Source organism: Gossypium hirsutum, chromosome D01 (assembly GCF_007990345.1).
Source record: "Gossypium hirsutum isolate 1008001.06 chromosome D01, Gossypium_hirsutum_v2.1, whole genome shotgun sequence".
In the NCBI taxonomy this organism is placed as follows: Eukaryota; Viridiplantae; Streptophyta; class Magnoliopsida; order Malvales; family Malvaceae; genus Gossypium; species Gossypium hirsutum.
This window is the reverse complement of record NC_053437.1, coordinates 56274111-56290657: the sequence shown is the minus strand read 5'-3', so window position 1 is coordinate 56290657 and position 16547 is coordinate 56274111. Positions and strand designations below refer to the sequence as shown.

General features: G+C 34.6%; 1 protein-coding gene across 1 annotated transcript; it reads left to right on the top strand.

The window, feature by feature from the left end:
- The first annotated feature begins 3248 nt into the window (after positions 1-3248).
- LOC107922346 (rop guanine nucleotide exchange factor 1) lies at positions 3249-6535 on the top strand. Its single transcript, XM_016852342.2, is given in 6 exon segments — positions 3249-3849; positions 4169-4285; positions 4386-4664; positions 4667-4884; positions 5255-5608; positions 5949-6535. Coding segments are annotated over 6 exon segments (1683 nt in total). The 5' UTR covers positions 3249-3566; the 3' UTR covers positions 6381-6535.
- The last annotated feature ends 10012 nt before the right edge of the window (positions 6536-16547 follow it).

Below are 16547 nucleotides of genomic sequence, written 5' to 3'. Positions count from 1 at the left end.
AACGGCGCCGTTTTGCCTTAGGGCCTCCTACCCGCACGCCGACCCGACCTGCAACCCAGGATCCGCGTATTTCCATATTAATGGGATATTATCGCTTAAGGTCCTTCCGCTTTTGCGCTTTAATGCAATATGGTCCCTTTTTGCTTCTTTAATTCGGCTACATAATTTTATTTATGTTTCATTTCAGCCCGTGTCAAAACGCTGCGTGTAGGGCCTGGGATATTTTCCAAATCGATCCCCTGGGCTTCACGCGCGTTATAAATCAGTCCCCTTTTTATTTTCCATGTTAAAATTCGCCCAGTATTTTTGTTTTTACTTCGATTTAGTCCATGATTTAGCAATTTCATTATTTAGTTTATTATTATTATTATTATTATTATTATTATTATTAGTGTTATTATCATTATTATTACTATTATTAATTTTATTTTCCTTTTATTTATTTGTTACTACTATATTAATTAGTAATATATTATTTTTAGCTTTATTTTTATTCTATATATACATACATATACACCTATACATGTACATATTTTTATATATATGTATACGTACATACTTATATATTCTATATATTTTTAATTTACATACATATCTATATATATGTATTTATATACATTTTACGAATATATATACATACTTACATGTTTTTAGAAACTTTATATACATACACATGTATATACACACTTACATAAACTTTTATAAATTTAATATATATATGTTTTTCATATTTTCATAATTTTATGTATATATATACATATATATTTCCCTTATATGTACAAACATATTTTCATGATTTTTATCTATTTTCCCTTTATTGTTATTATTTTTTTTATGTGCATTTATTTACTTATTTATGTGTCCATTTTTATGCTTTTATTTATTTATTTGCTATGATATATGCATGATTGATTTATTTATTTTTTATTTCACACTATCATGTTTAATATCCCATTATGCATATAAATATCATATTTCAAAAGGAAAAATATTTCTAATTGAGGCAATATTTAGCGTTTGGAAATTCGAGAAAACGTGCCCTAATGTGCTGGGTTTCGCTTTTTCTCGTTCAACCAAATAGCTAAATATCCTTTTAAAAATTTCAAAGTAAGGTAATATTTTGCATTTGGAAATTCGAGAAAACGTGCCCTAATGTGCTGGGTTTCGATTTCTCTTTTAGCCAAATGGCTAAATACCCTTCTAAAGTTTCAAAGTATAGGATTTGGAAACCATAAGGTGATCTTGGTTTCGAGAGTTCAAAATATCGTATCCTAATGTGCTGGATATGATATTCTTTCGGAACAAGAAAATCTTAAATCTCAACTCATATTATTCAAAATATTTTAGGATCGTATTTTTAAAATTCTTCAAAGTTTAGTTTTTCGACACTAAGACATTAAGTAATTAACTAGGTACCAATTTTGGGCGTATCGAGGGTGCTAATCCTTCTTCGTGCGTAACCGACCCCCGAACCCGTTTTTTTGAATTTCGTGGACCAAACTTGTTGTTTTAATAAAATCAAATCGTTTATTAAAAACAATCACTTTTCGAGGTGATCCGATCACACCTCATTAAAAAGGATCGGTGGCGGCTCCCATTTTTGTTTTCATTTTCCAAAACCCAAGTCGACCCCATTTTCCATCAAAAAAATGATGTCAACATTTCCAATTTAAGAATAATATCTACAACTTTTGACTCTAAATTCACAAATTTAATTTCTGACTATCAAAATATGAATCAATCAAATTATTTGAATATGCTAAATAGCTGCATTTTCTGTAAATATAATAAATAAAATCTTTATAAAGTAAAGTAGATATTCAAATCTAAAATTATAACTTTAAACAATAAAATAAATCTAATTATGTGAATTCAAATTTCAAAATAAATTAAATTCCAATAATAAATATTGGAATAGGGTAAACTATTTAGTTGGTGATTTAATTTTTAAGACACTTTCGTTTTGGTGACTAAAATGAAATCCTTGCAATTTCATCACTCGACTTTTAAGGCGCTTCCATTTTAGTTACCAAATCGTTAAATATCTAAGGTAGTTAACTTGTACACGCCTCATCATGTTCATATTTTTATTTTGGTCACAAAAAAAAATCTTTTTTTATAATATTGATTAGAGTAAACAAAACATTAAGGATTAAAAGTGAAAAAAAGGATAGAAACTAAAATAATGCTTTAAAAATTGTTAAATTGTATTTGTTTACCCCTTGATATTGCCAATCCATTTGTTACTATAATATTAAAATTAATTAAATTAGTCTCCTTTTAAATCTTAAAATTTTATTTTATATTTTCAAATTAAAATCAAATCAAATAAATCATCTTTAATAATTATACATGAAACCCTTTTTATTATTATATAATATCGAGTCTTTCATACTAAACTAAAAGCAAAAGAAAATATTTATAATTAATTAAATTAATTAATTTTACGTTCTATGCCAAACAAGACCCAATTTTTTTCATCTTTCTTTATCCAAACGAAGAACAAACAATTAATTTAATTAATTGTAATTATTTTTCTTTGCTTTTAACTTAGTTGGAAGATTCAATATTATATAATCAAAAGCAATTTAAGTTTTGCAGACAATTATTAAATATGAGTTATCGAGTTGAATTCATTAAGAATAATACAGAAACATAAAATAAAATTTTAAAATTTGAAAGGAGATTAATTTAATTAATTTTAATATTACAGTATTAAATTAATTAACATTATCAAGGGATAAATTTTTTTAACAATTTATTTAATTTATTTTATTTTTTTAAATTAAAATTTCAATATTAAAAAAATAAAATTTTCGGCAACGTGATAAAAAAATATAATTTGGAAACTTTTAATAAATTATTTTAGTTCCTACCATTGTTTCACTTTAATCCTTAATTGTTTTTTATCCCAATCAATACTTAGAAAAACGACCTAAAAATTGAGTAACTAAAACGAAAGTGAGAACATGATCTGGCGTGTACAGTTAACCGCCGCTAGAGATTGAACGGTTGGGTGATTAAAATGAAAGTACCTTAAAAATTGAGTGATAAAATTGCAAAAAATTTATTTTAAGTAACTAAAATAAAAACTCCCTAAAAATTAAGTGACCAACTAAGTAATTTACCTAAATTAATATATATATTTTTTATAAAATACCTACTGCTACTCATACCCTCCCAAATTTTAAATAGGCTATAATGCATTTCAATTTAATTGAATCCTCCTCACATACTCTGCCAGAATAATTAGATTTAAAAAATTAACGTTACCGCATCATAAAGATTAAAGAGGAAACACCGAACAGAAATGGCCCAAGGAAAAGGTCCGTGTCGGGTGGTAAGACCAGAACATAACGGAAAAGACGAGTACCGTCAAACGCCGTCTCTTTTGCTTTCGCCACACAAAGACATCATCAGTACCACAAAACCCATAACAGTACTAAGCATGTAGACGCACAGTAACACAATTTTAGCCAGAGGAGCAGAATTTATTCCCATTATAATCAAATGCGTGCTTAGGGATTTGTTTCTCTTAACCATTGAATTTTGTGATTAAAAAGATCATGGGAAGTGTATCTTCAGATGATGGCTTTGATGAGCAGAGCGAGCGGTGCGGGAGTTATAGTTTGAGTGCTGATGTGAGTGAATCGGAGAGTTGTAGTAGCTTCTCACATCGGCGGTTCGATGGAGAAGGTTGCTCCAGTTCCATGACCTCATCGTCTCCAAGGTTACCGGCTGCTGGAAGGTTCGGTTTTCAGGTGCCGTTGATGTTGCCGGTGATTGGAGGGAAGGATGTGGTGATATGGGATGATGAGAAGCCTGAAAAACGGAACACCAATTTGTCTGGTATTTCATTTTTCTTTTGTTTATTTTGGAAATTTTCTTCAACATTTTGGTTAATTATAGGCTTACGCGAGATATAGATTTATGCTTGGTCAGTTTATGAGCGAAATGATTTTGCTTGCTTCTATTTGTAGCCTTTTTTTTAGTAATTTTTAATTATATCCTGTTCTTCTGTTAGTGTAAAATCGATCTCGGTTTCGGAATTTTTTGGAAAATTTAGCTTTCAGCAGAGGAAGATTAATCTGCTTGATTTATAATTATTTATCGTTTTTTTTCCTTTTCATTTCAACTCGATTATTGTTAATTTTTGAATGTTACGCAGAAATTGAGATGATGAAGGAGAGATTTGCTAAGCTTCTTTTAGGAGAAGACATGTCTGGAGGTGGGCAAGGAGTGTGTAGTGCACTTGCCATTTCGAATGCCATCACCAATCTCTCTGGTTGGTGTGATTTTGCTTATAGTTTCGTTTACTTTTATTTAGGTATTGTTTAAATTAAAATTTCTTTTAAGCTAAGTGGTATTCTTGTTTGTTATGGCAGCGACGGTCTTTGGTCAGCTGTGGAGGTTAGAGCCATTAGCACCGCAGAAGAAGGCAATTTGGAGGAGAGAAATGGACTGGCTCTTGTGTGTGAGTGATTCGATTGTTGACCTTGTGCCATCTATACAGCAATTCCCTGGTGGACGCACATATGAAGTCATGGTGACAAGGCCACGCTTAGATTTGTATGTAAACCTTCCCGCCCTTAAGAAGCTTGATGCAATGTTGATTACCATACTTGATGGGTTTTGTGAGACAGAGTTTTGGTATGCTGATCGGGGATAGTCGTGGATGATGATGGTGATTGTGAAGCTTGTGAAGAGAAGTGGTGGTTGCCTTGTCCAAAAGTGCCACCAAACGGCTTGTCAGAGGATGCAAGGAAGAAGTTGCAACAATGCAGGGATTGCACGAACCAAGTACTTAAGGCAGCCATGGCAATTAATAGCAATGTGCTTGCAGAGATGGAGATACCTACTGCTTACTTGGAGAACTTACCAAAGGTATTCGACTGTGTTTATTTCTGAATAAACCGCATTAGCTATCATGCATTGGTTCTTTACATTGGGTAATAATTCTTGAATCTTAATGGCTGGTACTCAGCATTGATCTATCAGCTTTCAGATTGATAGTTTCCTATGGAGCATCTCTATCAAGAGACCTGCTAGTAAAGGAAGGTGCTCAAATTAGGATTGGAAAGTTAAAAAATAGCTTTGGAAGGGAACAAACATGTGTGCTTACATTTCTCCCATTGAATGTCAAAATAACTGGTGTATGGACGACTCTTTAGGACAGCTATTGTGACATAACTGTTTTTTAGCATTACTTTTCTTACACTTGATTTGAATGTTAACAAATTTTCTTTGCCATCAGAATGGGAAGGCTTGTCTAGGAGATATCATCTACCGCTACATAACAGCTGATCAATTCTCGCCAGAATGTCTACTTGATTGCCTTGATCTATCAACCGAACATCACACTCTGGAAGTAACTAACAGGATTGAGGCAGCAGTGCATGTTTGCAAGCTCAAAGATCAAAGGAAACGCATTAATGACATCAAAGTTAAGCGCTCCTCATGGGGTGGAAAGGTTAAAGGTCTAGTTTCCATTAGTGAAAAGAATAATTTTCTGGCCCAAAGAGCTGAGACCCTCTTAAATTGCTTGAGGCGTCGTTTTCCCGGTCTTCCACAGACATCATTGGATATGAGCAAAATTCAATATAATAAGGTATTCCGCATAATTCTTTATGGGGAAAGAAACTATAAAGAATCATTCTATCACGCATTTGTCAAACCATGTCCCCTTATAAATGTGATTTTGGAAGCTCATTGGTTAATTAGTGAGGATAGAAATACAATTTTGTGTAACTACCATCATTCATCTTGGACCACAACTTTTTAAAGGGGTGATGGAGCTTATAATGAGTGAATTTACAATTAGCCTTAAAGTCATCTAGTAGTTGGCATATGATGTAGCAGTGGGTCTCACATTGTTTATACATTCATGGCTTGCATCCTTCTTGTTATACTAAGCAACCCCTACCCCCACTATTGTGTTTTAATTGCAGGATGTTGGGCAATCAATTCTTGAAAGCTACTCAAGGGTGATGGAGAGTTTGGCCTTCAACATTATGGCAAGAATAGATGGTGTCCTTTATGTTAACGATGTTATCAAGCGCTGTGCTGAGGCAGAAACAGTTTCCCTTTTTAACAGGAGAGGATTGGGTGGTCTTCCAATCCAAAAACGAATGTCCCCAAGCCCCTTCTCAATTCAGCACACTCCTTATGCCTCTCCTTTTGCAACACCAACCTTCTGTTCTTCAACCCCGCTCACTGGAAGCCCCGGATGGGCACCTTCCTCTTTGAAGAGAAACATTCTTAAGGAGGAATCCGATTGGAAATTTGAAAAACCATGTGCAGCTGAATTTGAGAGGGTGTGTTCATATACACGGAGCCTCAGTGCGAGAAGAGTTTCTGAAAATGCTCACGAGAGAGATTGAAGCCGAAGATTCATGACCCTGAGTCAGGTAAGTTCTATGAATAGTAGAAAAAACTGCATAGTTTCATTGGTTGCTGACTGGTTAAAGAGGATTCGCTGGATGTAATCATGTACATTTCTTACCATTAGGAATATGAGTCTCAAAGTTTTGATTTCCTTTTTGTCTATTTTAACTTCAAATCGTGTTAGTCAAGGAAAAAAAAGATTATGCTTAAATCGAATTGTTAATTTTTTTGGTGGTCCATTTTGGGTCGCACTTTCATCTCCGCATAGCCAGTTTTATGGATTAACAAAGTGCGGAAACATTCTACATGTGTTAGGAAACTAACGTTTAAACATGGGTCAATCACTATAGTTCTTCCTTCTGGGTCAATGGCATAGAGCTTCCCATTAGATGAGATAATATCCTTAGGTCACCCACATTTTCAAGCACGATCTTTTTGTTTTCTCCAAACATCATAAAAGTCAAACCCTCTACAAAGTACCCAAATAAGGCGAGCATTATATTCTCATTACAATCGGTACTTGAGTGCAAGAAGACTACTTTCATCCTGTAGTCTCGGTATTGAGGATCCATAAGATGAACAATATATAATTCATATTGAGCCATATATTGATGACACAATTCAATGACTTGAAAATTGGCTAAATCCAATACCTTTGGGAAGTTTTCAGGAAGAGGTTCCTGCTCATAATCTGAAAAAGGATTCAACAGTTGTGTTTTGACACCGCCAGCTCCATCTCGGATTTTGACCAACCAGCAGGCAGGGGGTTGTGTTTAGTTAGGGTGAGACAATTTAACAAGGTAAAAGGTGGTTCTGGCAATATGGCTCAGATACTCTTCAAATCTACCATGTTTTCGTGAAGGGAGGTATATGGGTAAAGGGTAAAGTTTGACTACTAGATCTAGAAGCACCGGTGGGAGTTGGGGCTCACAGGTTTTGCGTTGCACTCGCATCTGCCATTTTAAGGGGCAACAGCTGCCTGACTTCCTGCCATATTTTGTTTTTATATAAACATATGATCAAATTAAATAACATACAATTAAAACTTGCTTTTTTGTTTTTTTTATTCTGGCTTTGATGATGAAGTTGATGACCTTAGCGTAAAGTAATACTAAAAGAAAGACATTCCTAGGAAAAAAATGTTTAGAGGCCGAAGAATTCTTTTGACTTTGGTCAAATGTTATGCATTTTCACAATGAAGGGTTACAATTGTCAACCAAGACAACGATTCTTCAATTTCTTGAGAACCAAAAAAAGAAGACTGTTGCACAGAATATGTATACAATAAAAAGTTGCCCTGAAGGAAAATGACAGTATATCCAGGCTTCTGCTCAAAGGAACTTGAACAGTGCCCACATGCTGGGCTTCCAGGGGTCTCTCGTAACAAAAAATTGTGCAGGAGCCTGGTGATGGAGACGAAGTTTCTAGAGCTGGAATGTTTTGTTGTATATAATACTTATATAAAATAACATAATATATGTCTCTATTTCTATCAGAGATATTAAATAATTTGTTTATTTATTTACTGTTCCTTTTAATTTCCTTAAATTCAACACAATTTGAGCATTATATGAACACTATGTTATACATTACATATAACTCGAAAGGGGAGCCTTTTAACTTAATTCTTGGGGAAGTTAAGTTGTCTTGGTAATTCCCTGTTATTGAGAAACCATAAGCTTGAAGCCTAAAAAACATGAGTTTGGAATGTGGTTATCAATTAATACTAGCACTCCCTTTGGTTTTATTTGTTCAAAGCAGAAGTTGGTTGAACCAATATTTGGTTTAACTGGCTAGTGATTTTGCTGTTATGGTCGTTTAGTAAAAAAGAAGAAGAAGCAAGAATGAGATATTATTGATGTAAAGCTTGCAGTGTGTTTCACAATGTGGTTTAAGGATTTGATGCATCTCATTTTAGTCTTATAGATAATTCACAGTTTTGGCATTGAGACTTATTGTAATATTTTTAAATAGAAAAATTATGATATTTTATTTGCCATATGAAGCAGATACTTTAAGTATAAATCAACCAAAAAAGAAAGAATCAATTGATTAAGGAAGTCAATTTCGTGAAGAAAAGTCCTAATCTTCGATGACTTCTTTGGTTAATAAGAAAATAATTTTTCACTTGATCCTGCATGGGGAGTACGTTCACAAGAATGAAACTCAAAGGAATTGACGGGGGCCGTACAAGCGGTGGAGCATGTGGTTTAATTCGATGCAAAGTAAAGAACCTTATTAAGGCTTGACATGCCATGAATCCTCTTGAAAGAGAGGGGTGCCTTGGGGAATGTGGACACAAAGGGTGCATGGCTGTCATCAGCTTGTGCCGTAAGGTGTTGGGTTAAGTCCCGCAACAAGCACAACCCTTGTGTTTAGTTGCCACCGTTGAGTTTGGAATCCTGAGTAGACTGCCGGTGATAAGTCGGAGGAGGGTGAGGATGACATCAAGTCATCATGCCCCTTATGCCTTGGGCGACACACGTGCTACAATGAACGAGACAAAGGATCACGATCCCGCGAGGGTGAACTAACTCCAAAAACCCATCCTCAATTTAGATTGCAGGTTGATCTTAAAGATATATGATTTATTTACTTTTGATAATGGTAAAATATAAAATATCAGCCACTTGGGCGATAAAAAGATTATATCCCACTTATCTCTTTAGCACAATCTTGATCTATTAACCAAGCATGTTATCCTATTCATTTTTAGTTGGTGGGACTATGATTTATTAAAGGAGTGTGCATATATGTTTGAAATGAATCAAGGGTGAGTTTATATTAAATGTATTTAGGTAAGGTCCGTAAATATAGATTAAATTTAAACTACATTAACACTATTTTTGTATTTGTTCTCTTGTTTTATCTTTATGCCTACTAAATCATATGCTCACTCATGTATCACACCACATACTACATCTTACCACCAGACTTTGTACTTTTTTCTTGGCATCATTTCATTATCAACTTTATAGTGATTGAATTAATTATTTTTGCTTATCTTTTGAAATATAAGGTCTTTTTACTTATATACTTTTAAAAAAAATATCTGAAATAATATTCCACCACCATTAATTATCGAAGTGGTATGCTGAAGGTAGTGGAGAGGCGACGCCACCACCCTTTTCTGACACACATCAGTAGTCCTTTAAAAAAAAGAAAAATTGATTTTTTATTGAAGGAGGTTAGCTGGTAAGTAGCATCAAACACAATCCACTGACCCAAATACAACCCGAAACCTGAATACAGAAACGGAACCCAAGAAAGCTGTTGAAGCCTTCTTGACAGGCGACACCACCACTGGTTAAGCCTACCTGACAAGCGACACCGAAGTTAACTCTTGAAAGGCTACTACTGCTGTTGGGTGATGGGAAGAGACCCTTAAGGGTCTCGTGAAATTGGGTTGTTGGGGACCTTATAACAATGGTCCCCCAATGTGAAAAAAGAAAAAAAATAGAAAATAGAGGAAGAGTTAGAGAAGAGAATGAGAAGGTAAAAATGAAAGAAAAAGAGACTAGCAGAATATAAAAGAGAAGAGAAGGAGGGAAAAGAAAAAGTGAATAGTAGAGAAGATAGAAAAGAAAGGGAGGAGGAAAGGAAAAAAAAATTTGGGGTCTTTTTAGTTTAGGGTTTAGTTTGGGGTTTGAACAAAAAAGAGATTTGTGAGTTCTATTTAGGGTTTAAAAAAAAGGGCTTAAAGGGTTTTTTTAGGATTATAATGAAAAAGGGTTAAAAAAAAGAAGAAGATTTCATTTAGGGTTTAAACAGAAAAGATCAAAATGGGTATTTTGTTTAGTGTTTTTTTATTTATAGGTTATAAATGTTATTTTCTTGTTGTTGTTTTTATTTATTTATTCAAATTCATATTATTTTTGTAAGAAAGGAAGGTTGTTTGAAAGGAAATGTGCAGGTGTGTTTCTATTTTATTTTTTGATTCGTATGCTTTTTTATGGCTTTTATTAGATTCAAATAACAACATTAGTCCCATTAGGTTTATTATGTTGAGATAGTTTTGTTGTTCTAACATAAATTTTTTTTTATTTTTTTATATAAGTAAAAAATGGTACCATTGAGTTGGAATTTATGAGATATTTTTTTGGTATTTATTTACTTAAGTAGTATAAATAAGTTTATTATATACTAAAATAGTATGGCAAAAAATGTGATGTGTACCAAAATGTTTAGTATTTTTGTTAATATATTATTAGTGTACTATATTTATTGTATAATATTAATGTGTTTTGATAATTATTGAAAATGGACCCCCGTAGAAATTAATTATTGAAATGTATTATTTTAAAGAAATTATTAGGGTATCCTATTTCTGTATTTTAATATTGCTTCTCCTATTATTAGGATAAAAAGACCCAAATAAAAATTATTTACCTACCGAAATGTGTTTTTTGCAACAAGCTAATTGAACTCAATTTTTTTTTAAATTACAGATATCTAACTTGGTTCCTTGATTAACGATGATAATCACATATAAAAAACGGTTAATGTGATGGTAATAAAATTGTTATTTGTTACTCATGGGTACCTTATAAAAAGTTCCATGTCATTTACGAAATTAAATTAGGTTATATTAACTATTTCGGTAATTTAATATTTTTAGGGCCTGTACTACGCATTGAGGGGTCATGTGAACGATGTAAGCTATCTATTGGATGAACGTCTCATGTCATGCTTTGAATCAGTCGGATTTTGATCAACAGCATTGATCTGGACGTTTGATTTATTGTACGACTTAATATCCACTTTGGGCAAGCGGTGGTGCTCGGAGACCCACACATTTCATTTGCCGTGTGGGGAGTGCACCATCACACTAGAGGATGTTGCACTGCAACTCGAGCTCCCAACCGACAGGAGTGCGATTATGGGCATAAGTATGATCTTTAAGTTGACCGCCCTTTGTTATAACTTATTGGGAGTCTCGCACGGTGATGCTGAGTCAAAACTTACGGGTTTGAGGCTTTCATGGTTGAAAGCCAATTTCGAGCATTTACCGAGTACTGCCACTGAGCGGAAGGTAATGTGTGCTGCTCGAGTGTACGTTATGCACATTATAGGGGGTGTATTTATGCTGGACACGAACAACAACAAGGTCCACTTGATGTATTTGCCATTGTTAACTGATTTGCATAATACCTATTTGTATAGTTGGAATTCAAAAGTACTAGCTATGTTGTATCATGAGCTTTGTCGGACGACAAAGCCTTGTACTGTGGACATAGGCGACTGCCTCATATTGTTGTAGTCTTGGGCGCTTTACCAGATGTCTTTCTTGACATCAGTTAGTCACCAAGCATATGTATTTCTACTAGTAAATATGTGATAAAATTTAAGTATTATAACAATTATTTGACATTTTTTGTATAAATTTGTTCTAACAAGTTTTCTTGTTTTGTAAATGGAGTACCAATCTAAGTATTGGGAGGTCATACACGGTTCCGGTATACCACCAGATGATTGAGACACACGTCGGGGAGGGGGTAAGTTATTCGTAACATACAACTATTTTATTTATCTTATTTGACATGTGTTAAGATAACCATGTTATTAATTGTGTAGTTCATTTGGATGCCCTATTCCTTCCTTGACATTGTGACTATTATTCCTGCGTCTGCTCACATCCACTCACACCTATGGTGCATTAACGCACCCATTATCAATTTCTAGACAGTGGAATGGTATCATGGGGATCGAGTAATGCGACAGTATGGGTGCATACAATACATCTTGGCATTGCCAGTAGAATTAGGGAAGATATACATAATTAACAAGAGGAGGAAACAAGGATTGAACTGGGCGGTAGCTCATCAACAATATATTGCAGTGTGGAACTACCAGATGAGGCAGAGACCTCATATGGATTTTTTTTTCTGGTTTGGAACCCTCATTAGAGTATATACAGTGATACTTCAAAATGGTAGTCACCTCGCACATGCCACAACTTAGGCAACCCTCTCATTCCTTTCTATATTCGCCTTATGCACCTAAACACGAGTCGGAGCCCTTGTTCAAACCCGAGCCGATGCTCGAGTTTAGGGGTAGTTCTTATCATCTAAACTTGGGGGTTGATAACTATTTCAAGGGTTAACCAGGCTACATATATCATTTGGAGTTTCTAGGACCTAGTTCTGATCATTCGGATTCGAGATCATCGATGATATTTGATATCTTCAGCCCATTACCATCACAATACTCCACTCTTCCCAGGCAAATGCTTGGGGCATACGATTTTTCTAATATGTTCATTTTACTATGGATTCTGGTTACTTGCGAACGACCTTTCAAATTCCTATGCAACCCTTTGTCCGGGACAAACGCGAAAGTCGTCGGAGGCACCTCCCATATAGACAGATCACACAGGATAGGGAACTTATTTTTCCAGACATGTAACGTGTGCTCGAGAGTGTACACCTTATTAATAAACTGTTCAGTATTGATCGAGGCACGGGCACAGGCTTCCACAACATGTGCACAAGGATAACAAAGTGTTTGGAATCTCTCGCATTTGTATCGTCTTTTTCAGAGATCAACTCCATAGGACCTAGGTGGGATACCATGTTGACGACCAATGGACTCTATAACTCGAAATGTTTCAAACTATCGTGAATATATTTTTACATTCATCGACCTCACCTTCCGACGGTTCACATCCATTACATTCCTGACATCTTTGACAAACGCGTGTCTCACCTTCATCTGGTTGACTTGTTTTAGCCCTATTATTGGAATCGAGGTAGGCAGCCTGTAGAATGTAGCTGAGAATATAGATGAAATCAGAAGATTTCGTGTTTTCCTCAACACAGAGTTAACTGCCTTTGCCAGGTTGGCAGTCATATGATTATATCGAAACTCGCCATCGAAACTTTGAGCTCATTGCCATGCCTCTAGGGTACCCAACCACTGTCGAAACAGAGTGTTCATTTTACCTATCATGTCACCTTAAAGTTTGGTCATCTTTTTCCAGAAAAGGTGTGGCTCTAACTCATACATTGTGTATGTATTAAGAAAATATAAGTTATGGTGTCGAATTAATTTATCCTAGTATTAATAACATTAAAACATATATTGAAACTATATTTTACCCATTTCACAACTTGTCTGAACCAGCCTGCATTCTTGTACTCTCAGTGGAAGTTAGCAATGATGTGTCGAATGTAGTAAATGGATCTCCATGTAACATTGGAATGCCTAATGACAGCAATTATTCTCTTCCCTCTATCAGATATGATGCAAATATTATCGTGCCTAAAAACATACATTCGCAGGTTTGTGAAAAAGAATTCCTATGATTTTATGTTCTCTTTGTCCATAATGGCAAACGCTATCAAGAGCACATTCTTGTTCCCATATTTAGCAACCACAATAAGTAGGATTTATGTATATTTTTCGTATAGTCAGGTCCCATCTACTTGCACAAGCAGCTTGTAGTAGGGAAATGCCCGCGCGCATGGACCAAACGTCCATAACATCCGGTGAAAAATTCTTCTTCCAGGTTGTAATTGGTTATCCAGGCCATAATAAGGTTGTATCTTTAACTCAATGACAATCACTAGCACGTACTCCCATATAACGGTTACCCACCCTTGTAGATCATTGTAAAACGCATCTCAATCTTTATACAACTTCTTTATTGCCATCTATTTAGCTACTCATACTTTCCAGTATGATACTTGATACTGGAATTGTGTTTGCATTTTGACAATTAGTACCGAAACAGAAATTGTCGGCATGTCCTTCACCATTGGCATGATGCACGTGCGGATAGTTTTGGAATCAAGTTTCTGGTGATCTTGTGTCATACGTGTTGAAATACATGTGTGAGGCCTAATAAATTTTTAGATCTTCCACATTTGTGACTTCTGGATAAATGTGGCTCGTACCCGCTAATTACAGCATTTTGTCGATCTTCAACATTCCCCAATATACAATGTCGGTTTAAGCACGACGACTTTGTAGTCCACCAACACATTTATGCTATATGCTTAATGAAAAATACGCACTCTTCCTTGATTTCAAAATTTTGACCCACGAACAACTCCTCAAATTTAGAATCTATAGCCAGTTGGTGAGCAGGTAATATATCAGGGTACTCCAAGAACTCTGCTGCATACGCCGCATTAGGGTCTCTGAACGAAATGTGTGCCCCAAGATCATTGTGTATCACAATGTGTCAAATTGGGTTCCTGACTGAAGACGCATTAACATTTCTATCGTTATTCGTGTCTTTCTTATTGATATCATCCAGGACTTCGTCCAAATCGGGGCCACTATGATCTGCAACCTCATCATCAAAAGGATCACTATTATTATATTCATCATCACCATTCGTTTCAGTTTAAAAAACCACCGGATGTATTTGTAAACATTGCCCAGGTTCTGGTTCTCAGACGCAGGTGTAGCATTAAGATCAATGTCGATCCTGCATACAGTTGATTGACTATCAACGTACACAATCGGAACCACCATACACGAATCTTGAACTCCATGTTCTTCACCTAATGGAGTGGGATATTCGACTGGCTCCATATCAGCTAACTCAACAAATAACTAAATCGGTGCATTTTGGTGGCTCTGATTCACACAATAAAGAGTGACCATTGTCTCCATGTCTCCATCGTCTACAAGTTCTATCTTGGAGAATTTGATGAGATCTGTTGAAATTGGAAATGTGCAGAAAAGTTTCGAGATCCTTCTCCCACAACTTCTAGCAATTTTTGCACTAATTTTTTCCTTCATATAATCAATTGAGACATTTCTATTAAATCTCATTACTATTTGTTGACGACATTCAAATATATATCCAACTATTGTTGTCAAAATTACTTCATCAAAATAAATGCATACAAAAAAATAATTATTCATCTTCAATACTAAACCTATTAAAAAAGAAATAAAAGTTCTCATACAATTTCAAGCAAAAAATTTATTGTAAAAAAAAAGTGAATTTCATATCTAGTAACCTTGTGAATTCTTCTCTGTCTATTTACTCTTCTTCTACATAATTTTTTTTTGCTATTCTTGAATCTTCAAATTTTTTTTGCACAAAACACTGGTTAAATATTGGTATGGCTTGACTAGTGCCGTAACTAAGAAGGGTTTCATGCTACTGGTGCCACATCTGACATAGGTACTACTGGTGCCACCTATGACATGGGCACCACTAAACTGTATATGACCTACACTCGTATTTAACCCGTATAAAAGACCCATTTTGGTGCCGCCAATCAACAACCCCTCACCTAATATAAATTTTTTGTTTAACGATGATTGACATGTGTCAGAAAATGTAACACCCATAACCCGTATCCGTCGTCGAAATAGGGTTTCAGAGCATTCCCGAGTAACTATAATCTAAATAATTCATTCTCAAACATTTCAAAAATTATAGTATAATTAATTATTAACAAGCATAGAGTCCTTTATTAAAGTCTTGGAGGGCTTAAAAATACTTTAACTTTTAACTTTTAACTATTATAATATATATAAAATAAATTTACATATAAGTTATATATATAACTCACTAATGCCGTCCCACTTAAAAAAAATTGTAATTGCTTCTTTAGTCCCTTTAATTATTTTTAAATCATAAATTAACTTCTACCTTAAACGCAATTTAGTCATTATACCTAATTAGTTTTAATTCAAGTAAAATCACTTAACCGGAATCTAATTAACTACACAACTAGCTTCGTAAATATTTATAATAAATATTTACGAATTTAATTTACTGGAGCAAAGTCCCGGAATGCACTATCTAAGACCCCTGACTATTGGTTCGTTAAAAATCTCCCTCCTAAAAAAATTTCATCCTCGAAATTTACCTAAAAAAAGGTGGGGGTACTAAGATCTCATCGTCTCTTCCGGTTCCCAAGCCGTTTCCTCGACACTATGATTACGCCATAGTACTTTCATTAACAGAACTTGCTTATTATGCAACTCTTTCACCTCACGCGTCAAAATCTCAATCGGTTCTTCTTCATACGACAAATCGGGTTGAATCTCAATATCTTTCATCGAAATAACGTGAGACAGATCCAATCGATATCTTCTAAGCATTGAAACATAAAAAACGTCATGCATTTTCTGTAATTCCGCAGGCAAAGATAAACGATACGTAACTGGTATCCACTCTTTCTATGATCTTATAC